This window comes from Choloepus didactylus, chromosome 5, assembly GCF_015220235.1.
Source record: "Choloepus didactylus isolate mChoDid1 chromosome 5, mChoDid1.pri, whole genome shotgun sequence".
Lineage (NCBI taxonomy): Eukaryota > Metazoa > Chordata > Mammalia > Pilosa > Megalonychidae > Choloepus > Choloepus didactylus.
Genome location: NC_051311.1, coordinates 49,057,749 through 49,080,405, shown reverse-complemented (window position 1 = coordinate 49,080,405; position 22,657 = coordinate 49,057,749). Strand labels below are relative to the sequence as shown.

Below are 22,657 nucleotides of genomic sequence, written 5' to 3'. Positions count from 1 at the left end.
AAAGAACACTGGGTACCTTTGTCTGTCTGTTTCCCTCCCCTACTTTTCTACACATCCATCCATAAACTAGACAAAGTGGTGTTTGGTCCTTATGGCTTTCCCAATCCCATTGTCACCCCTCATAAGCTACATTTTTATACAACTGTCTTCGAGATTCATGGGTTCTGGGTTGTAGTTTGATAGTTTCAGGTATCCACCACCAGCTACCCCAATTCTTTAGAACCTAAAAAGGGTTGTCTAAAGTGTGCATAAGAGTGCCCACCAGAGTGACCTCTCGGCTCCTTTTGGAATCTCTCTGCCACTGAAGCTTATTTCATTTCCTTTCACATCCCCCTTTTGGTCAAGAAGATGTTCTCCGTCCCACGGTGCCAGGTCTACATTCCTCCCTGGGAGTCATATTCCACGTTGCCAGGGAGATTCACTTCCCTGGGTGTCGGGCAGAAGGCTTTTTGAAACTAAAAGTTAGCCTACTCTCCTTTGTCACTGGAATAAAAATTGTGAAACTTTTATTCAAGTAAATAGCCATTGTTTTTGTAACTTTAGTAAATATGTAGATTTAGATCCCCAGGAGAAATACGCGTGCGCGCACACACACACGCACATCTCTATCTGTGGGTATATATGATTTTATTTTGGTCCAGTCTGTAGACCTGCAGTATCCAATATGGTAGTCACTGTCACGTGTGGCTATTTAAATTTAAATCTTAATAAATTAGAATTAAATTAAAAACTCCGTTCCTCAGTCACACTAGCCACATTTCAAGTGCTCAACAGCCATTTGTGGCTGGTAGCTACCATACCGGAAAGCACAGATAAGCATTTCCATCACTGCAGAAAGTTAGGGGATTGGATGGTGCTACTGTAGACAAAACACTAAGAAAAAAGTTGAAGTAAAGCAGGAGTCTGCAAACTATGGCCTGCTCTCTGATTTTGTATAGCCCACAAGCTAGGGACTGTTTGTACATTTTTAAATGGTTGAAACAAAATCAAAAGAAGAAAAATATTTTTGTGACACATGGGAAGTGTACAAAATTCAAATTGCAATATCCACAAATAAAGGTTTATTGGAACACAGCCATGCATATTTATTTCCATAATGCCTACGGCTGCTTTCATGCTGCAATGGCAGAGTTGGGTAGCTGCAACTGAGACTGTATGGCCCAAATGCCTAAAGCATTTACTGTCTGCCCCTTTACAGAAAGTTTGCTTTTCTCTGGTATAGAAAAAATCTTAGTAATTTACATTAATAAGAATGCTAATAAATCATCCTTAACTATGGGATTAAACACTGTATTCAGCTTTTATGCAAATCAAAGTAGTATATTCAAGTTTTGCCTATCTGAAAATTGGCAGATGGAGTTTGAATGTAGTGAGAAGTTTGAGACCAGTGTTACTATTCAGAGTATTGAGTTTTTTTCTAATTAAAAATTTGGAGAGGACAAAGCCTTGTAAGCATGGCACCCAAGGCAAAAATCATATTGATGTATTTATCTACTTACAATACAAAAAGAAAATTAGAAAAATGTTTAAATGACATGTTGGGGAAAATATTAGACCAGGAGTTAATAGCCTTTCTTTATAACAAACTGTTAGGAATCAATAAGAAGTGGGCAAAGGACTAACAAAAAATGGGCAAAGGACAAGAATGGAAAAAGTCACAGAAGAAATAAGCATATCAAAAATAGCTTATATTTATTGAATATATGCCAGGCACTATTCTAAGAATTTAATATAATATTAACTCATATAATCCTATAATTACACTGTCAGATAGATGCAATTTTTATCTGCATTTTATAGGTAAAGAAATAGAAAAAGTACTCAATATCAAGGAAATGAAAATTCAAACAGTAGCTTTTAAATTGTCATAAATTAAACAGCATTATAGTGTTCAGTGTTGGTGTGGGTGTGGAAATGGACAGTCTTATGTATTTCTGATGGGAATATAAATTGGAACACCATTTCTGGATGGCAGCTTGGCAGTGTATATGAAACATCTAATATTATGCATACCCTTTGAGCTATTAAGTGTATTTCTAGGAATTTATCTTATGAAAATAATCAGGTAAATACATAATATAAGCAGTCCCCTACTTTCTTACATAATGGAATTCTGAAAACATTGATGAAAGTGAATGTATTAAGGTTAAAAAGTAGATTTTGTTCAGAGGAATTTAAAAAGAAAGATAAGATTTTTCATTACACATTTCCTTTATAACCAGTCTTTGATAATATTTATTTCTAGTCTTTAATTCATATTCTTTAACATTGTTCTTTTCTCTGATGACTGAATACCAATGAATGGATTGCATTCAGTATGTGATTGCAGCTAAAGATTAGCTACATTCAGAATGCCGAGTGCTTTTGATCTTTGTGTCAATTAAAACCATCTATGATACTGTACTTCTTATCACTAGCAGCACACTCTTTTTTTTTCTTTTTTCCACACTTCTTTGTAGAAATAAAAGCAAATGCAATAAAATATTCAAAGACAATAAGCTGCCCTGTAATAACTCATTATCATTAAGAGAAAAAAAGTGCATTCAAAGGATGAAAGAGGCTTTAGGAAGTAGAAAGTAGGAAAATTAGTATGTTCACTGTATAATTGCAAAATATATGAAACAAACTAATCAGAGGTGTGATTGAATTTTGGTATATTTCTTTAAAATATTTTCTGTATATTTACTGAACATGGAAAGATGTTCGTATGTTAGATGAAAAAGTTAAAAATGGTGTGCATCTAATGATTACATTTTTGTTTAAAAAATAAATACTCCCAGCTATAAGTGAGTTTTGTGAATGATGGAGATAAGGCTCCAATTTTATGTTCTTTTCATATGGAAAGCTGGTTGTCCAAGGGCCATTTATTGAAAAGCCTATTTTTCCCCCATTGATCCATAACAAACCTCTGTCATACATTAATGGACATGTTTCTAGGTTTTTAATTTTATTCTGTTGGTTTATTTTTCTATTCCACTGGTACTTTGCTTGACTATTATAGCTTTTTAATAAGTCCCTCTACCTTTTTCTCCTTCTTCAAGAGTTTTTGGCTATTTTAGGCCCTTTGGACTTATATATCTTTCATAGTGTTTATTTTATTAAGTTTCACATAAAAATCTGTATAATATTGATCAGTATTACGCTGAGCTTATAGATCAATTTGAGGAGAAATGACATTTGTACAATATTGACTCTTCTACAGTATGAACATGGTTTTATTTAGGTCTTTAATGTCTTTGAATGAAATTTTATAGTTTTCTCTATAGCATTCTATATTTCTGGTTATCTTAATTTTTGATGCTATGGTGGATAGTGTCATAAAATTTAATTTTCTAGCTGTCTGATTTTGATATATGGACATGTAATTGATGTCTTATATATTGATTCTGAATCAACCTTTTTATTTTATTAAATTTATCTGGCTTTTTTTGGATTATCTACAGATTCAATCATATCAACTACAAGTAATGCAAGTTTTTTTTCTTCCTTTCAAATGCTTATACTGCTAATCTTTTGTCTTACCTTACTGTACTTGCAGACTAGGATCTCAGTCCAATGTTAGGTAGACATGGTGATAGCAGGAATCATTGTCGTATTTTGTTCTTACAGGGAAAACTTTCATTGCTTCCTTCTTGAGTTTTTTTCTCTAGACAGCCTTTATCAGATCAAAGAAGTTCTCTTCTATTCCTAATTTGCTAAGAGTTTTTATCATGAGTGGATATTTAATTTTATTAAGTGCTTTACCAGCATTTATTGAGATAAGATTTTCTCATTTAATCTGTCACTGTAGTAAAATACATTGACTTTTGAATGCTATTATGCAATTTTTCCTTTCAACCATCATGGAGCAACAAGCACTAGTTTCACCTTTGCATCTTAAATGACTAAAAACTGGACAGAATCAATGAAACAATTGTTGGCAGACTTTGGACAACAACCAGTGTGGGACAGTGATCCCTGAGTAGAGGGAAATAAAATAGCTGAGCTAGAGAAGTTCTAGGCCACAAATGGGAAAAAGGAAACCAAACAGAGCCCAGTGATCTCTCTCAATTGAGGGGACAGTTGAGAACTCATGGAGACCAGAGCAGCACGGAGGGATGAGTGTTGTACCGAGAAGCGCTCCAGAGACCTGCAGAAGTTTCCTCTAGAGTCTTCAGTTGAGGGTGTGCTGGTGCACACATGTGAGGAAACTACCTGAGATGGGGGAAGAGCTATTGACCAGGAACAGGCAGAACAAATGCTGGAGATCACACAGGAATAGTGTAGGTTCCCACCAGCCCGAGTGGAGGAAGCTCATGATGCATGGGGACATTGGGTGGAGTCCTCGAAAGATACTCCCTCAGTTGAGGGGCACGATTAGTCCTAGACCGAAGGCTGTTCCAAATCTCCTAACAAAGCTTAAAAGCTAAATTCCAAAGGATCAAATTGTATCCAAATAACATAATTTTGCCTCCAGAACAAAGTTTAAGAACAGGGGTCAGCACGCTTTAGCCCACTTGGCCTGCTGCCTCTCTTTGTATAGCCTGTGAGTTAGGGGTACATTTTTAAGTGGTTGAAAAATCAAAAGAATTCTATTTTGTTACATGTGAAAATTATATGAAATTAAAATTCCAGTGTCCATAAATAAAAGATCATTGGATCATAGGCACACTCATTCATTTAATTGTCTCTGGCTGCTTTCATGCTACAGCAACAGAGTTGAGTTGTGACAGCTGTATGGTCCACAAGTCTAAAATAGTTCCTTTCTGGCCCTTTACAAGAAAATGTTTTCTGACCCTTGCTCTAACTGAAATGTGCCTGCCCTCCGAGGCTTTGCTTCCCCTGCAGCATTTTCAAGTGGTGGCTGATTTTTCTCTCCCCTACCCTTTCCCGCCAGGCCTGGTGATTAGGTAGTTGGCCTTACTTCTCAGCACTGCTTTAAACCATTTTCCCCCCTTTACTCTGATTCCCTCCCCTAGCTTTGAATTCATATCATCAGACCCCATTGTTGTTCCTGTCATCTACTGAGCCCCAGGCCATTCCTCTCATTTCTCTATGATCTTATTTCCTGCCTCAGTGTCACTCTCTACAATAGTACTGCTGTCTTAATTCTGAGTTATTTTAACTTCTCAGTTCCTTGAACTGTTTTTCTCCAATAATCTCATCCTCCACTATTCCTCAGTCACTCATTCCTATGATCAGACGCTAGACCCTGTGATTACCAGTAACTGTAGCCCTCCATAATCTCAATTTTATGCTTTCCACTCACTCTCGGATCACTGCCTTCTGTCCAACTCACCTCCTCTCATACCCCAAATCCTACGATCCTTTGTCCCACCAAGACTTTCATTCCTTACCTAGCTCAAATTCCATTGTCGGCCACAATTACATATGTATATATTATCAATAATCTTGCTTCTCTCTCACTTAACTATACTGGCTCACTTTAGTATACTGGCTCAGCAAAACTGGCTTGGTTGATATCAGCTCATGCTTATTCTAGCTACACGGCTAGTTGAATGTGGCTGAAGGAAAACATGTAGCCCCATTGACAGTTTATAACTGAACCTCAACTGGGCCTTTAATGCCACTCAGCTGTGATACTCTATTTTCAAAATAGTCCATTCACTTGACACTTAATTCTGTCTTCTCAAACCTTGAATTCTTCCTTCCAAATCTTCACCCTTGGCTGATGATCTTTGCTTCCTTCTCCACTGAGAAATCAGAAGAGAATTTCCACAGATTCCCACCAGTATATTTACCACCTACCTGTCTAATCTATATACCTCACCTTTCTAACTTTTACTTATATGTCCTTTCACTCCCAGTTATAGCCAAATCTCTGTACTTGTGTACTAGATTCTATTCTTTCTTGCCCATTGAAGGACTTCTTTCTCCTATATCATCAATTATTTTGTCTCTACTAGATTATTCCCTCAGCATACACACAAGCCTTTATTTCTCCCATCTTATACATATATGTGTGTATACACATCTATTTATTTATATACATTTATGTGTGTGTATGTATACCTTCCTTGGTCCCCATTTTCTCCTACTCCGGCTGCTTTATGTTTTTCTCTTTCCTTTTTAAGCAAAACTCCTTGAAAGTGTCATCTTATACTCAATTTCTTCAATTATTCTTCTCCCATTCTCTCTTAAACCCATTCCAGTGAGTCCAATCAGGCTTTAGCTGCCCCCCCCCCCCTTCCCACCCCCCGTTACTCTCAGGGTCATCAGTAACTTCCACTTTCCTCAATCCAGTGGTCAGTTCTTCCCCTCCACCCCTTCAAACCTGCTTTACCCACAGTTTTTCCCCATTACAGTTGATGACACTTCTTTTCTTCTAGTTGTTTAGGACAGACATCCTGGAACCATCCTTGGCTCCTCTCTTTCTCCTCATATCTAGTCTTCCAGGAAATAATGTTATCTTCATCTTTTAAATATTGCCACTACTTCACACTACCTCCACTGCTATCTGATCAAGCTAGCATTGACTGACTTGGATTATGGCAACAGGCTTCTAAGCAGTCTCCCTGCTTCCTCCATTTCCCCCCCTGCAGTCTACTCTAAACACAGCAGCCAGAGTGACCCTATTAAAACAAAGCCAGATCATATTTCTCTGCTTAGAATCCTCCAATGGCTCCGTTTCACTCAACCTAAAAGCCAAGTCCTTATAATGGTCTACAAGGCCCTATTTTTCTAGCTTTCTTCCCGCTCTGACTTTATCTCTTCCTACTGTCCCCTTCACTCATCTCCTCTAGCCACACTGGCCTCCTTGCTATTCCTTGAACATGTCAGGCATGGTCCCACTCTAAGGCCTCTGCCTCAGCAGTTCTCAAAATGTGGCCCTTAAATAGCAATAGCAACAGCAACAGCGAGTGAGAAATGAAAATTCTTGGGCCTTACCTTACACCCACTGAATCAGAAACTCTGAACACGGGGCCCAGAAGTCTGAGTTTCTAACAAGCTCTCCAGCTGGTATGTGCTAAGTTTAAGATCCACTGCCGTGGATATCCATATTGCTAATTCCATCTTTTTCTTTTATCTCATCTTCTAATATACTCTATAATTTATTGCTTTATCATGGTGATTTTTGTTTATCCCATCTACTCCCCCCAGTAGAATGTAAGTTCCTTGTAGTCAGAAATTTTTGTTTGTTTTGTTAACCCAAGCACTTAGAAGAGTTTGTAGTATATAGTTGGCACTTAAAAAAAAAAAAAAAAAGTTGTTGAATAAAAGGTAAACTTTGAGCAAAGTCATCTAACTTATTTCATAATCCTACTTGAGAGATACAATTGTGCTTTGATAGTACCCTTTGATTTTAGGCACAGGCTGTGTGGGTCCTCAGTGGCCTGTGTGTTTTCTTGGGGCCACAAATTTTAAACCTGTTTAAAAAGAAACGAAACTTCTATGTGAAGCATACACAGAAGTGTTGGGATTAATTTACAGAGGGCTAGGTTTGTATTGCTAGCCACTGACTGGTAGCAAATTGGGTGGGATGGTATAGAAACCAAATCTTTTTTTATAGTCACCTCTTGCATTTTTTTCCAGAATATTCTGTCATTGGGAATGGAAAATTTTAAAAACATTATTATGGAATAAATGGATTGTTGCTAGTTACTGAAGCTCTCCCCGCCAAGAAGCTGATACAATAGATCTGGTGTGATGCTGATGTACAGCAGGATTGAGAATGGCTGTAATAAAAGTGTTGAAAGCTTGGTCTGTAGGGGAAGGAATCCCAGAGACTGTCACAGTTGCCATTATTCATGATTAACAGAACTTCAAAAACCTCCAACCCTGAGTTTTTATTTGGCTTATTAGTAAAAAACTTAGGGAAGTGAATTTTATGGTATGTAAATAATACCTTAATGAAAATGTTAACAATAAGAAAAAAAAAGTACTAAAATATATTCAGTGTTGTCGCTAGAAGTAAAGCCCTCTATATCATGCACATCTTCAAAATATGAACCTACAAAGTCTAAGGCTGACAACAAGCCTGCATTAGCCAGCATTTTAAGAATACTGATATTATTTTCCTTATCTTTTTAGAGCACAGAAGATTTTATGAACATCTGCATTGAACCCAACACAGTGAGCAAAGGAGACTTTATAACTATAGGGTAAGTCAATTAGGGTCTAGAGGTAATGCGGCTTAAGTAGTTTGAATTTCAGATTTTATTATTCAGAGTGCTCCAGGAAGACTAAGTTAGAGTTCCAATGAAGAACTTATCTTGCTATGCATAGTGTCCTTCCCCTCCTTCAGCCTCTAATCTACCAGTGTGACAGCAGTCTTTGCCTTTTAATTGAAATTTTAAAATGCAGTGCAGCATGGCATAGAGAAGAGTTTTGGTTTCAGCATCAAAACAGCTGGATACAAATCTTGATTCTGCCACTTATTGGTCTCATGACTTGGGCACGTCATTTAACTTCTCTGAATCCTTTTCCTCGTCTATAAAATGGGATAATATAATCATCTCTGCCTATCTCGGGATTGTTTTTGAGTCTCAAATGAGAAAATGTGTGTGAAAAGTCTTTTAAAATTGTGAAGCACTTCATGGACTTCAAATATTCTTCTTGTCAGGGTTTTAATGAAAAAACTGAAAAAATATGGAGTACCTTGAACATTTCCCAAGGTTTTCTTTTTCCTTTTCAAATACAAAATACCCTTTGAAGTCCTGATTTGTTAAGCCCTACCTCTGCCAGAGAGTTTTATTGGTTAAGAATAATATAAACTGTCACCAATCTTCAAAGCATCTAGAGGCACTAGCATGTCGCCATGCCAACTGGTAATCTGTGAGGGCTGCTTTTTTCTGTGTTTTATCTCAGAGCTCCCTCTCGTGCCCATTTGGGGATTAGCCATTTCTGCTGCTCCAACTGGATCTCCATGGCTACTTCATTATCTACATAGTCCAGCACTGGCAGCAGAATGTCTTTCATTTACTTTCCTTTGGTTCAAAGTTTTCAAATGTCCAATAGCCAATTCTGTTGCCTTTGTTTTACTTGCTGTATCTTTACAGAGGGCTTTCCCTTCTCCTAGAGGATGCAAAAATAACATACCATTTTCATCAAGAGTTTGGTCAGTGGGGCCAGCTGTATTCGAATCTATTTCATAATATTGACATCAGAAAACAGAAAAACTGATTATATTGCTTATGTGGGGTGGTCATCTTCCTCATCATCAGAAACAGGACAGGAAGTGAAATCAAGTAATGTTTCTCTGAATATCTGAATAAGACATTGTGAAATTGTTTTAGAGAAACTCTGATGAAAGTTTCATAGACCAAAGAATTACTTTTGTAAATTCAAGATAAATAATAATTTACTTGGATGAGCTTTTTCCATTTACCATAACTATCTATAAAAAGTATGTGGCGGTGGTGGTGGTGGTGGTGGTGGTGGTGGTGGTGATGATGATATGTGTTTGTGTATAGTTTTATTCCAAAGCCATTTACTCAAGGTAAAGATATAGCATGCTAAGTAGTCTGTTAATATGAATATAAGAAGTCATCTGAGAACAAGTTAAGACTAGTTCATATATGTAAAAGAAATACTTACTGTAAATTAGATTAAAAGTATTTCCCCTCTTTAAGTAGTAAAGAATCACAAGAAATACCAAATAACAAAAGTTTAGTACTTAAGGAATTTAATTTCATTCCAATTTTTTAGTTTGAAATTTTTTTTAATAGCCCAAGAATTAGGTACAGGTGGAACTATTTAAAATAAAGAACTGAGAGAAAGGCATTCATCTTACCTTCATGCACAATTTTCTACAGCAAGTAAAGCTTATGTAAAATATATCACAGTGTTAAGCAAGAATGATTGTGGGAAGAATTATTCCCAGAACCCCATAATTTAATTAGAATACCTTGTCCATCCTTTTAACCTCATAAAAAGAGGGAAAGGATTTGCTGTATTTCTGCAATCTAAATGCAGTTGCCATCATTGGTTTCCAATCTTGCTTTCTCCTATACCTACAGAAGTAAAAAGGTGAGAGACCCCAAGCTGTGTCTTCATGGTACCGAGTGTCTCCAAGCCAGCAAGTGCACTTTGCTTCTTCCTGAGGTAAGTAGAATTAGGGTAGCAGAGGTTTTAGTTGGCCTACAGCTTTTGCTTCTTCCTTATTCTGTCTTTCTTTCTTCTTTTTTACCCTCCTTCTTATTAACCAGCCAACATTTAGGCACCTTTTATGTGCCAAGCACTTTGCCAGGCCCTGGGTTGTATTAAGGGAGATCTGAAAAGGAGGACGGAATTCACTTCTGAGCTGTGGCTTTAGAGCTGGACTCCCAAAGACTTCCACTGTTTTTAAGACAGGGTTCTTCCAAAAGTTATTTTTAGGTCTCCTGAGCTTTCATTTATTCATATATAAATTATGCAAAGGTTACTGTATCGTAACACTCGGAGAATTCTCTAGCTGGCAAATGTTGTTTATTAGTGAGTTCTATCTTAACATTTTTTGTAAAGAATCCAGAAGCAGTTTTCAGGATGGTGTTAAATTCTTCCGTATTATGAAATGCCAAGCTTAGAAGAATAACCTGTATAAGTGGGGAAAAAAGTTAGAAATATATACTGTAAGATCAGTTATTCAGTTACTAATAACTCAGGGAAAAAGAGTTACTACAGATCGCCTCTGAAGACTGACAGCCATATAGTACTCTATTCAAAAAGGATTGTAGCTAAAACAGCAGGTAAATCCACAGTGGCTGGCGTCACACTTTGAACAGAGCAAAAGAGTTAAATGCATGAATTATGGGTTTTATAGAGTCCATAATGATATTAATATTGCTATACCTTAGGTATTAAACTAAGCAAAGCCTAGAGAAGAAAAATGAAAATGATCAAGTGGGCATAATGGCTTTCATAAGATAATTAGCTGTCTTTCTCACTTTTCATTTGAGAAAGATAAGTGCTCAGGAGGAGTATATTATATGTTTATGAATTCATTAATGATGTGGCAGGCACATATCTTCTAATAAATATTTGAAAAACTATAACCTTGTTCCCCAAATCCCAAAATACTCTGGGAGGAATTTGGGGCAAAAATGCAAATCTTTTTTTATGGATGGTAGAATTTTGGGATGTGTCCAGCACTAGCACTAAGCCTGTCATATTGGGCCCTGAAATATTTTTTTGAGAACATAAGGATGACTCTCCGGATCAGATAATGTTTTCCAAAGTGAACTGCTTTGTTGCTACTGTGATGGAAGAATTCCTGCTCAAGTAGGCCACTGATGTGGGTGTGTGCTGTTCTGAATATCCTTTTCTCCACAGGGAGAGGGGGGCTCTTTTAGCATTGACAGTGAGGAGTATGAAGCAATGCCTGTGGAGGTGAAACTGCTCCCCAGGAAACTCCAGTTCTTCTGTGATCCCAGGAAGAGAGAGCAGATGCTGCAGAGCACCGCCCCATGAGAGAACAGAAGCAGTGCGCTCTGAGGTTGCACTTCAGGCTACCAATGGGACCAAAAGGGAACAAATGCCTGGACTATGCTAACAGTGTTTTCAGAATATCCCTGGGGCATGCATTTCCATGGCAAGTATCCTGCTACTCTTTCTTGAGCAGTGCTTCCCAGGGTGTGCTCTGTGCCACCTGCTTTGTCATCAGCTTTCTGTTAGTGCATGCTTTTATTTTGACGTGACAGTTGAGCCCCCTTAAATATTGATTTTCCTCAGGCTAGTTCAAAGAGTTCTGACAGTCAGTTATGGAAAAGGGTTAGACCTTTGTTATCCCCCAAAAGTACAACCACAGTTGAAACAGGATCCTTAAATTGTATAAGCTCTTCCATTCCTGTTCTGTTCTCTGGCCACCCCAGGAATTCCAAGAGAAGTGCCTGCCCTCCCCTGGTACCTTTTCCTGTTTCTCAGCTCCCATGGGTGCTGCTACTTTGTGAGACCAGATTCTTATTTAGCTCTTGTTTCAGTTCCATCCCCAATCTAAAAATGGATGTAAGGTGGTTGTCTCCTACTTGCCATGACTGAAAATAGTTTTAATTAGTTTTTAAAGAAGTGAATCTTAAATGTTGGATTGCATGAAGACTACATTGGAGAGGAGGTGCATGTTGAAAACTGACTTAACCGGGTCCCCACCCAAACCTAATAATCAGGAATGGGGCCAAGGAATATGCATATTTTAAAAAAGCAGCCACTCCCCTACCCCACAGGTGATTCTGCAATGGTGGTCCTCAGTCTTACTTGAAGAAGTGGTCCACAAACTGTTCTGCTCGTGTACCCCTCACCCCTATAAAAGTAATTTGAAAAATTATGTATTCCCTTATTTAAGTTGACAGAAAATTTTTCATGGTAAGTTAAATGGTTGCCAAAGAATGTACTTTCTGGTGTCATGTAAATATTTGCATTTAAAAATGAAATTATTATACATCATTCTCTTAAATACATCTAATGTAATTTAAATACCATAGCAATTTGACACCCCATTATCCATTTGAAGAAATAAGTTCTTTAGTAGTTAAAAAGTTTAAATTGGCTTTTGTCCTTGTATATGTATTTCCATACCACTTTCAGCAAAGAATGTTATAATGTAATATATTTTGATGCTTGAAGTTTTTTTAATTGATCGTCCTATCATCTCACCAACAAATAATATGCAGCAATAAATTTTTAGTTCTTGCTTTAAATGTTAACTCAGTACAGAATTAATTTTATCATAGTTATTGGTACACAGTTGATGAAAACATTGTAAGTTTTTTATAATTAAAATTTAACATTTTATTAGAAATGCTTTTTATCCTAATTAGTTCATTTATTCGTGAATACATAAATGTTAGTTATAGCTGAGAATAGGATTCACCATCAATCATACTCCTTGTATCACTTTTTAAAGCTGTAAGCACATGAATAAGTAGGTGGGAACAGAAAAAATTCTGTTAAAACAATGTCATCTGTTCTCTGAATTCCTTTGGAATTCATGGTGTCCTATCAGCAAAAATTTTTAATAATGATATATCAACTAACAACTTGATTAGGTCCTCACTTATTTTGATGAAACTCCCTGATAATGCTAAGGATTTGTTAGCCAGTCTATTAGAACCATTTACTTTCAGTGCTACCATGTAACATTTTCCTTTCTTTCTTTGGTGCCCCCAAGGTTTTTTTTTTTGTTTTTTTGTTTTTTTTTTTCACTTTTTATTGTAGTAACATATATGCTACCTAAAAGATCCCCTCTTAACCACATTCAGATATATAATTCATTGCTGTTAATTTCGTTCACAATATTGTGCTACCATCACCAACATCCATTACCCAAACTTTTTCATCACCTCAAACAGAAACTGCAACTCATTAAGCTAACATACCTCCCCCACCCCCAAACACACACGCTCCTGGTAACCTTAGTCTACTATCTGTCTCTTTGAATTTGCTCATTCATGTTATAGCATGTATCACAACGTCATTCCTTTTATACAGTTGAGTAGTATTCCATTGTGTGTGTGTGTGTGTGTGTGTGTATACACACACCATATTTATCCATTCTTCTGTTGTTGGTGTCTTGGGTTGTTTATACCTTTTGGCTATTATGCATAATGCTGCCATAAACATTGGTGAACATATATCTGTTTAAGTCCCTGCTTTCAATTTTTTTGAGTATAGAACAAGAAGTGGGATTGCCGGAGCATAAGGAACCACCAAACTGATTTCTACAGTTGGCTGCACCATTTTACATTTCCACCAATAATGTATAAGCGTTCCAATTTCTCCATATCCTCACCCTGAGGTTTTTATACTATAATAGAGGGCAGGCAATGCAACATAGCAAGATAGATGAGACATATGCCTTGCCTTTTGTAAAGAAGGAGGAAATTGTGAATCCTTTTGGTAGATTAGTTCACTCAACAGCTAAGAACACAGCTACAGGTGAGCTGACTAGCCAGGGATCACGGGAACAGCAGAGGCCAGGAAGTAGCAGGAACTGCTTCCCCTGATCTATCAGAATCTACTGTAGGCTGCCTATGCACGTATCAAGTGAAGGAGCAGAGTGGGCACAACCTCAGAGGTTTTGGCTAAAAGTGGAAGGCAGAGGATGATGTGGCACTGCAGGCCAACAAGGCCTGCTTGTTGGGCCACATTGGCAGCTTGGAAGAGGAGAATGAGGCAGAAGCTGAACCCACCAAAGCCAGGATAACCCCAAAACTAGTGTCTACAAACTCCTCAGTCATGAGGACAGATCTGTCACCAAGCATGAAGGAAAAGGCCAAGGCAGAGACAAAGGAAGCCAACAACACAGTGAAGTTAATACCACACCTTGCCTCTGGGAAGGCAGTGGCACATTTCTCTGGGAAGCCACCCAAGAAATCAGCAGGGTCCTTGGCAATACCACCTTGGTCTTAGAAACTGAAGAGAAGGGCAGTGTCCCAGCCCTCGGAGCCCCTGCCAAGCCTGGGATAGTATCAGTGAGCCAAGCCAACAGCTCCAGGGAGGATACCTCCAGTTCAAGCAATGAAAGAGATGTGGAGGTGAAACCCTCAGTGAAAATCCCCTAGGCCAAAGCTTTGCCAGCCCCTGCCAAGGAGTCTCCAGAGAGAAGGGCAGTCTCAGTCCTTGGAAATGGAGGGGAAATGACACCGCATGTCAGAGGATGCCCTGACCGAGGCTGGCAGAACCAAGAAGCCAGAAGAGAAGTTGGAGAGTGAGGAGCAGACCCCTGCAGGGATCTGCAGCCAGATAAAGTTGCCTCAGCCACTGCCAAGAGGACCCCTGGGAAAGGGGCCATCTCAGCTGCACCCCACCCCCTCGCCCCGAATAGACAGAGCCTATACCTAGCCAGGCCAAGGCAGGGGGTGGCTAGAGGATGACACTCAGACAGCAGCAGGTAGAAGGTGGACAGTGTCGGGAGACACCAGCAGCCATGATCCTACTTTAGGCAAAGCACTCAGGAAAATCCCCCAGGTCAAAGGTGACTCAGCCCCTGCCAAGGGGACTCATGGGAAGGTAGGGCCTGCAGCTGCCCAAGTCCAGGTGCGGAAGCTGGAGGAAGACTCAGAGAACAGCAGTAAGGAGTTGTTGGACAGCAAGGGGGAGACACTGGCAGCCATGACTAACCGTGAGCCTGGCTCAGGCAAAGACCTTAGGGAAGACCTACCAGTTCAGACATGCCTCAGGTCCCACTAAGGGGCCGGTAGGAAGAGGAGTTGCCCCAGCTCCCCTCAGAAGGCATGGGCTGCAGCCACCCAGGTCAAGGCTGAAAGGTCCATGGAAGACTCAGAGAGCAACAAAGAGGAGTCTGACAATAAGGAGGTACCAGCAGCCAGGACTCCAGCTCAAGCAAAACCAGCCATGAAAACTCCTCAGACTAAGGCCTCCCTAAGGAAAGGCACTCCTGTCAGCCCCATATCTGCCAAGGTCTCCCCCATGTGAGTGGGCATGCCAGCCCCCTGGAAAGCAGGAATAGTGACTTCTCCAGCCTGCACATCATCCCAAATATGGCCATGGGAGGCCAGAGGAAGATCCTTCAAGCAGCAAGGAATCAGAGTTTGAATGAAAAACAGCTCCTGTGGCACTGGCCTTAGCAGCCCAGGCTCAGATTCGGGGAGCCAGGGGTCAGAGGAAGAAAACTTGGAGAGCAGTGAGGAGGCGGTGCCAGCTCAGGCAAAGACCTCAGGGAACCCCCCCACCCCCTGCCGTGAGAGATGCCTCAGCCTCCAATGAGGGGACCCCAGGAAAAGTAGCTGCCCTGGCATCTCCTGGGGAGACAGGTTCTGTAGTCACCCAGGCAGGGAGACTGGAGGAGGAATCAGATAGAAAGGAAGAGACACAAACAGTTGTGGCCCCAGCCCAGGTGAAACCTGCTGCGAAAACCCCCAAACCAAGGCCTCCCCAGTGAAAGGCATTCTGGGCACTCCCATGTCCACCAAGACCCCCACAGCATGAGTGAACATACCAGGCCACTGGAAGTCTGGGTGAGCAACTCCTGCCAAGGCAAATGAGGCCAAGAACCCAAAGATGTCACAGAGAGTGACAAGGAGGCTCAGGCTGTGGTGCACATCTCATCCCCTCAGAAGGAGGGTAATTCCAAAACTGCCAGAAGCAGGACTCTGGCCACAGCACCCCCAGAGAAGAACACAGAGGGCTTCTGGGAGAGTGAGGAGGAGCTGCCATTAGCCAGGTGATTAAACCTCCTCTGATTTTTGTCGACCCTAAACATAGTCCAGCTAACCTAGCTGTTACCCCTGTGCAAGCCCAGGCTGAAGAACCCAGAGGAATGCCTGGGCCTTGAAGAGCCCAGCCAGGAGCTCCTCTTCCAAGAGGGAGAATGAGGATGTGATCCCTACCACACAGTGTTCAATTTCTCCTGTCATTAGAACCAGCTTTGTGACCATGCCCAGTGCCATCCAAGGACAGTCCCCAGAGCCGGTGTTGCTGGCTCCAGCATCAGTGAGGAATCTAGTGGGGTGTCAGAAAGCAAGAAGCAGGAGGCACCAGCCACTGAGGTGATGAAGAAGAACCTAGCTTCCATCTCACTGATCCAGGCCACTGAAAGTCCCCACTCAAGAAAGCCATTGAGGCCTTAGTCTTTAAGTGGGAGTGACATTGCTCTAGGAAAACCCTGTGCTGAGTCCCCAGAACACCACTGTCCAGGCCACAGTGACCAAGAAGCTCAGAACACCCAACATCCTGAGACCCAGCAGGCACACCTCCCTCTGTATGCTCCTCTGGGACCTCATAACAGTGAGGACAGCAGTGATGACTCCTTGGAGAGCAAGGAGGATGGTAAAGGATCCCAGACAGCCAAGTCAAACCTCCCCAGGAGGGAGAATGTGTTGGAGAAGACCACAGCAGAGGCCAGTGAGGATGTAGAGCCTTTCTGGTCTTTCCTCAAGTTTGTGACTCCATCTCTCGCACCACGTTCAATCTCAGCCAATTCCCAAACTTGAAAGGCCACTCCCAGGCCAGATGCCAACCCCTCAGTTTCCTCAACTCCAGCCACCAAAGATGCCCCAGATGACAAGTTGGAGGCAGAGCTCCAACAAATAGCTGCTACCATGTCCCCTAAAACAGGCAAGAAAGAGGCTGCCTCAGGCACCAAACTTCAGAAGCCCAAGAAGGGGGCCAGGAACCCTGAAGCCTTATCACTGGCCCTGCCGAACAACACTGCCCAGTGCAAACCTTGGTGGTGAGGGTCCTGGCAGAGCTGCTGGAGCAGGAAAGGAAGAGGGCCATGGATGCTGTCAAGGAGGGTAGCAGGAAGGACAGAATGGACCACAAGCAGAAGCTGTTAGAAGATCAGCCAGCTGCCAAGGCCTCTAAGAACAGAGAAGAAGCTGGTGGCTTAGGGAGGCAGAGGGTGCTGTTTCCCCAGAAAAGGCCTCCAGAATTCCCAAGGAGAAATCAAAGAGAGACAACACGATTGTGATGTCAAAGAGAAGAAATGGAAGGTAGCCTAGCTCACAAGGGGAGCAGGGATGGGGAAGGTTGAGAATGACCAAGACAACCCAAAGAGCAAGGAGGAGAAGAGATCTGACAAGGAAAAGAAGAAGAAAACAAAAAGCCCTCAACCAAAAACCCCAATTTGCCATTCCAGAAGAAAAAAAAAAAAGAACAGCAGAGCAGACAGCCTGAAAGGCACAAAGCGGCAAAGAAAACAGCTGGCTGCAGTGTCCAGTGTGATGACCAAGCCAGTGAGCCCTGCAGAACAGCTGGTCCGAGAAGCTCACCCAGAACCTGTTACCTCCCACTAGTTCTCCATAGTGTATAAGACATCTGTGCAGACATAGGATGCTTCATATAGATGTGTATTGTGTGTGTGTGTGTTTGTGTGTATTTTTGTAAGTGACCTGTCTCTCCCCCTCTAGCCCAACATGCCCAAAGGCTTTGAGACTTCTCACCACTTTGCTCTGCAGACCCAGGTAGGCCCAGCCTGTAGCTCATCCCATGCCACTTGGTCCCTGATGGTGTTGAGGCTTGGTCTTCCTTTTGACACTTTCCTGTTTTCTTTCTTTCTTTCTTTCTTTTTTTTTTTTTTAGAACTCTGAAAATAAAAGGTTTAAAGTGGAGAGGAAAAAATCTGAGATTATGTCTTATTAAACATATAGCAGATGTTTTCCATTAAATGTAGTTTAATACAAACCCTTTTGCTTTGTCCCATGGCTGATTTGCATGTATGGTTACAATTACTATGTTTACACATGCACTGATTCAATTCACACAACAACCCTATGAAGTGAGTAATAGTCATCATATACCTTGACAAACAGGAACCTGGCTTTGAATACAGGCAATTAAGATTCCAGAGCCCAACAGTGTTAGCAATCTATACAGGCATACCTTAGAGATATTGCAAGTTGGAGTTCCAGACCACTGCAATAAAGTGAATATTGCAATAAAGTGAAGCACACAAATTTTTTGGTTTCCCAGTGCATATAAAAGTTATGTTTACAGTGATGTCATTAACCTGGTGAGAAGGTATATGCTCTTAGTTGGTATCTTTTCACATTAGCAGGATACAGACTTAGGTTTTGTAATACAAACTCTAGGGTAACCAAAGAGAAACTATTTAAAAAATATACAGAAACATAAATGAGAAAGGGATCAGTCAGATACATCACAAAAGATAAACTATACAGAAAAGGAGGCTGCAATAAATGAAAACAGACAAAACAGATCTAATATAAAAGAAATCAAAGAAAAAAATGGCTGAAATAATAATGCCTTTATAGTAACAACATTGAATGTTAATGGATTAAACTCCTCTGTTTTAGTTTCCTAGGTTGCTCAGGCAAATGCCAGGCAGGGGTTCAGCTTATACAATGGGAATTTTTTTGCTCACAGTATGAGGATAGTAGAAGTCCAAACCAAGGTGTCATGAAGGTGTTGCTTTCTTCCCAAGACCATGGTGTTTGGGGGCTGTCTGCTGGCAATCTTTGGTCCTTAGCTTATCATGTGGCAAGGCACGTGATGGCATCTCCTGGTCTCTCCCTTTTGATACGGGTTTCACTGATTTTCAGCTTCTTGCTTCCTGTGGCGCGCTCACTCTCTCTCTCTTCTAAATTTCATTCTCCCTATAAAGGACTCCAGTAATAAAATTAAGACTCATCATGATTGAGGGTGGGCCACACCTTAACTGAACTAACCTCATCAAAAGGTCCTACTTACAATGGATTCACATCCACAGGAATTAATGGATTTGTTTTAAGAACATGTTTTTCTGGGTTATGTATAGCTTTAAGCCACTACATCCCCCAATCAAAAGGCACAGATTGGCAGCATGGATAAAAAAGCTCGATCCAACCATATGTTGTTTACAAGAGACTCATCTTAGATGCAAAGACACAAAAAGGTTGAAAGTGCAAGGATGGAAAAGATAACCCATGCAAATAGTAATCAGAAAAGACTTGGAGTAGCTATACTAATATTAGACAAAACAGACTTTAAGTCGAAAGCTGTTACAAGAGATAAAGAAGGAAACTATGTATCAAAAGGGTCAGTCCACCAAGAAGTAATTAATAGCCATCATAAATATTTATGCACTTAACCATGGTGCCCTACACATGAGGCAAAACTGAAGGGAGAAATAGACACCTCTGCAATAATAGTTGGAGACTTCAACACACCACTCTTATCAGTAGACAGAATATCTAGACAGACTATCAATAAGAAAACAGAGAACTTGAATAAAATGATAAATGAACTAGAACACTGCACCCCAAACCAGCAGGATATATGTACTTTTCAAGTGCATATGGATCATTCTTTAGGATACACCACAAAATATTCACAAAATTATTCACAAAATAAGTCTTGATAAATTTTAAAATACTGAAATTATATAAAGCATCTTCTCTGACCACAGTGGAATGAAGTTGGAAATCAATAACAGGCAGAGAACTAGAAAATCAACAAATACATGGAAGTTAAATAACATACTCTTAAACAATCAATGGGTCAAAGAAGAAATCACAAGGGAAATCAGTAAATATCTTGAGGCAAATGAAAAAGAGAACACAACATAACAAAACTTAAGGGATGCAGCAGAGGGAAATTTATAGTCCTAAATGCTTTTATTTAAAAAGAAGAAAGCACTCAAAGACCTAACTGCACACCTGGGGGGACTAGATAAAGAACAGTAAACAAAACCTAAAGTGAGCAGAAGGAAAGAACAGATTAAAGCAGAAATTAATGAAATACAGAATAAAATAATGATAGAGAACATTAACAAAACCAAAAGTTGGTTCTTTGAAAATAACAATAAAATTGACAAACCTCTAGCTAGACTGACAAAGAAAAAAAGGACACAAATAAATGAGAAGTGAAAAGGGGGAATTACTACTGACTGCACAGAAATAAAGGATAAGAGGATTCTATGAACAACTGTATGCCAACAAATTAGACAAACTAAATAAAATGGACAAATTCCTAGAAACACTTGAACAACCAACACTGACTCTAGAAGAAAGAGAAGATCTCATTACAAGTAAATAAATTCAATCAGTAAGCAAAAACCTCCCAAGAAAGGAATGGCTTCACAGGGGAATACTACCAAACATCCCAAGAATTGATACCAATCCTGCTCAAACTCATCCAAAAATTTGAAAAGGAGGGAACACTAAAGCATTCTGTGAGGCCAACATCACCCTAATACCAGAGCCAGATAGAGATACAGGAAAATAAAATTACAGACCAATACCTCTTTAGAAGATAGAAAAATCCTGAACAAAATATTATCAAATCATATCCACTAACACATTAAAAGAATTATACATCACAATCAGGTGGGATTTATCCCAGGTATGCAAGGGTGATTCAACATAAAATAAATTGCTGTAATACACCACATTAACAGACCAAAGGGGAAAAAAATCACATGGTTATCTCAATTGATGGAAAAAAGGCATTTGACAACATCCAGCATCCTTCCTTGAAAAAAACATTTAAACTAGGAATAAAAGGAAACTTCCTCAACATGATAAAGGCATGTATGAAAAGCCTACTGCTAACATCATTCTTAGTGGTGAGAAACTGAAGGCTTTCCCTCTAAGATCTAGAACAAGACAGGGATGCCCAGTGTCATCACTGTTATTCAACATTGTACTAGAAGTTCTAGCTAGAGCAGTTAGGCAAGAAAAAGAAAGAAAAGGCATCCAAATTGGAAAGGAGGAAGTAAAACTTTCACTATTTGCAGACAACGTGATCCAATATATAGAAAGTCCTGAAAAATCTACAACAAAGCTATTAGAGCTAATAAATGAATTCAGCAAAGTAGTGGGGTACAAGATCAACACACAAAAATCAGTAGTGTTTCTATATACCAGTAATGAACAATTTGAGGGGGAAATTTAAAAATTTCATTTACAATTGCAACTAAAAGAATCAAGCATCTAAGGATAAAGATAAACAAAGATGTAAAGGACTTATACTTGGAAATCTATAAAGAAATCAAAGATCTAAATAAATGGAAAGATTTCATGCTCATGAATTGGAAGACTAAATATTGTCAAGATGTAATTTCTACCCAAATGATTTACATATTCAACACAATCCCAATCAAAATTCTAATAGCCGCCTTTGCAGAAATTGAGAAGCTAATCATCAAATTTATTTGGAAAGCTAAGGGTCCCTGAGTAGCCAAATCCATCTTGAAAAAGAATGAAGTTGGTGGATTCACACTTCCCAACTTTAAAACTTAGCACACACACTTCTGAATTGTTTGGAACTCTGGAGGAGAATATATCCTGGAGAGGGACCCTGCAGATGCCAAACTGAAGAAAGAAGAAATATCAGGTAGTAATCTTCTGTCTTAGACCAGCTGGTCCTTTCCCCTCCCTCTTGCTGGGTCTCAGTGTGGGAAAGGCACAGAATCAGCAGACAGGACCCCTCCCACCTGGGACACAGAATTTAAAATCTCTCACAGCAGTGAGACATACCACCACTGTTTGAAGACCCAGGGGAAGGTCAGTGAGGGATAAAGAGACTGAAAACTGGGACATAGACTATATTTCCAGCCCTGGGTCTGAAAACCCTTCCCCCACCCTTAAGGGAAGAAGTAGTTTCCTCGTCTTAGGGACAGCTGCAGTACCGGGTCAGGTGAGGGAGCACTCTGCCACAGGTGTAGCCCCACATCAAGTCAGATTTTGGCTGGCAAAGTAGGGCATACGAACCCTGCAGTTTCCTGTGTAGATGCAGCCTGTGCTTGGAGGCAAAGCAGCCTCTGAGGATGATTAAGTTACCGAACAGCGCCATCTGCTGGACAGTCTGGAAAGTGTAAGGGAATAGAAACACTTTTATAAAAATGCTCCAGGCCCTTTATTAGGACCACAGGAGCTGGTCTACACTCCCTGCACAGAAAGCCTGCCCTGTTTGGGCTGAGAAATACAGACAATCCAACTGTTAAAGCAGGGCTCTAAAACAAACCCAGGTCTCACTGACTGGCAGAAAACAGAGTACCACCAGAAGCCAGTAGATCTATATTACCACACACAGTGAATTTGCTATCCCTATCTCTCATCCCTGTGGCAGGCCATGGTGGATGCCCGATTTGGGGGTAAGACTGGGGTGCAAAGCCAGTCTGACAACTGGTCAGTGAGAGAAACAGAAAAATATAGAAATCTAAGAAACCAAAAAGAAAACCCAAGGCAAAAGAGAGAAAACAACCTCCAGAATAAACTAATCAAGAAAATCAGCTGTCTAGACAGCAATCACCAGCCACACTAGGAAACATGAAGATATGGCC

The 22,657-nt window shown here is 40.2% G+C and overlaps 1 protein-coding gene and 2 pseudogenes across 8 annotated transcripts in view; all 3 read left to right on the top strand.

Annotated features, from left to right (window-relative positions):
• The window catches only part of AGK (acylglycerol kinase), a 95,646-nt gene extending 82,575 nt beyond the window's left edge, over positions 1-13,071 (top strand). For all 8 annotated transcript variants that reach the window (XM_037836005.1, XM_037836008.1, XM_037836004.1 and 5 more), the window contains 3 exons: positions 8,032-8,102; positions 9,960-10,044; positions 11,251-13,071. In XM_037836005.1, the coding sequence (XP_037691933.1) occupies positions 8,032-8,102; positions 9,960-10,044; positions 11,251-11,388 (294 nt within the window). In that variant the 3' untranslated portion in view covers positions 11,389-13,071. The remainder of the gene's footprint in view (positions 1-8,031; positions 8,103-9,959; positions 10,045-11,250) is intronic.
• Positions 11,917-14,787, top strand: LOC119535292 (annotated as a pseudogene).
• Positions 14,773-17,690, top strand: LOC119535291 (annotated as a pseudogene).
• Positions 17,691-22,657: the final 4,967 nt, after the last annotated feature.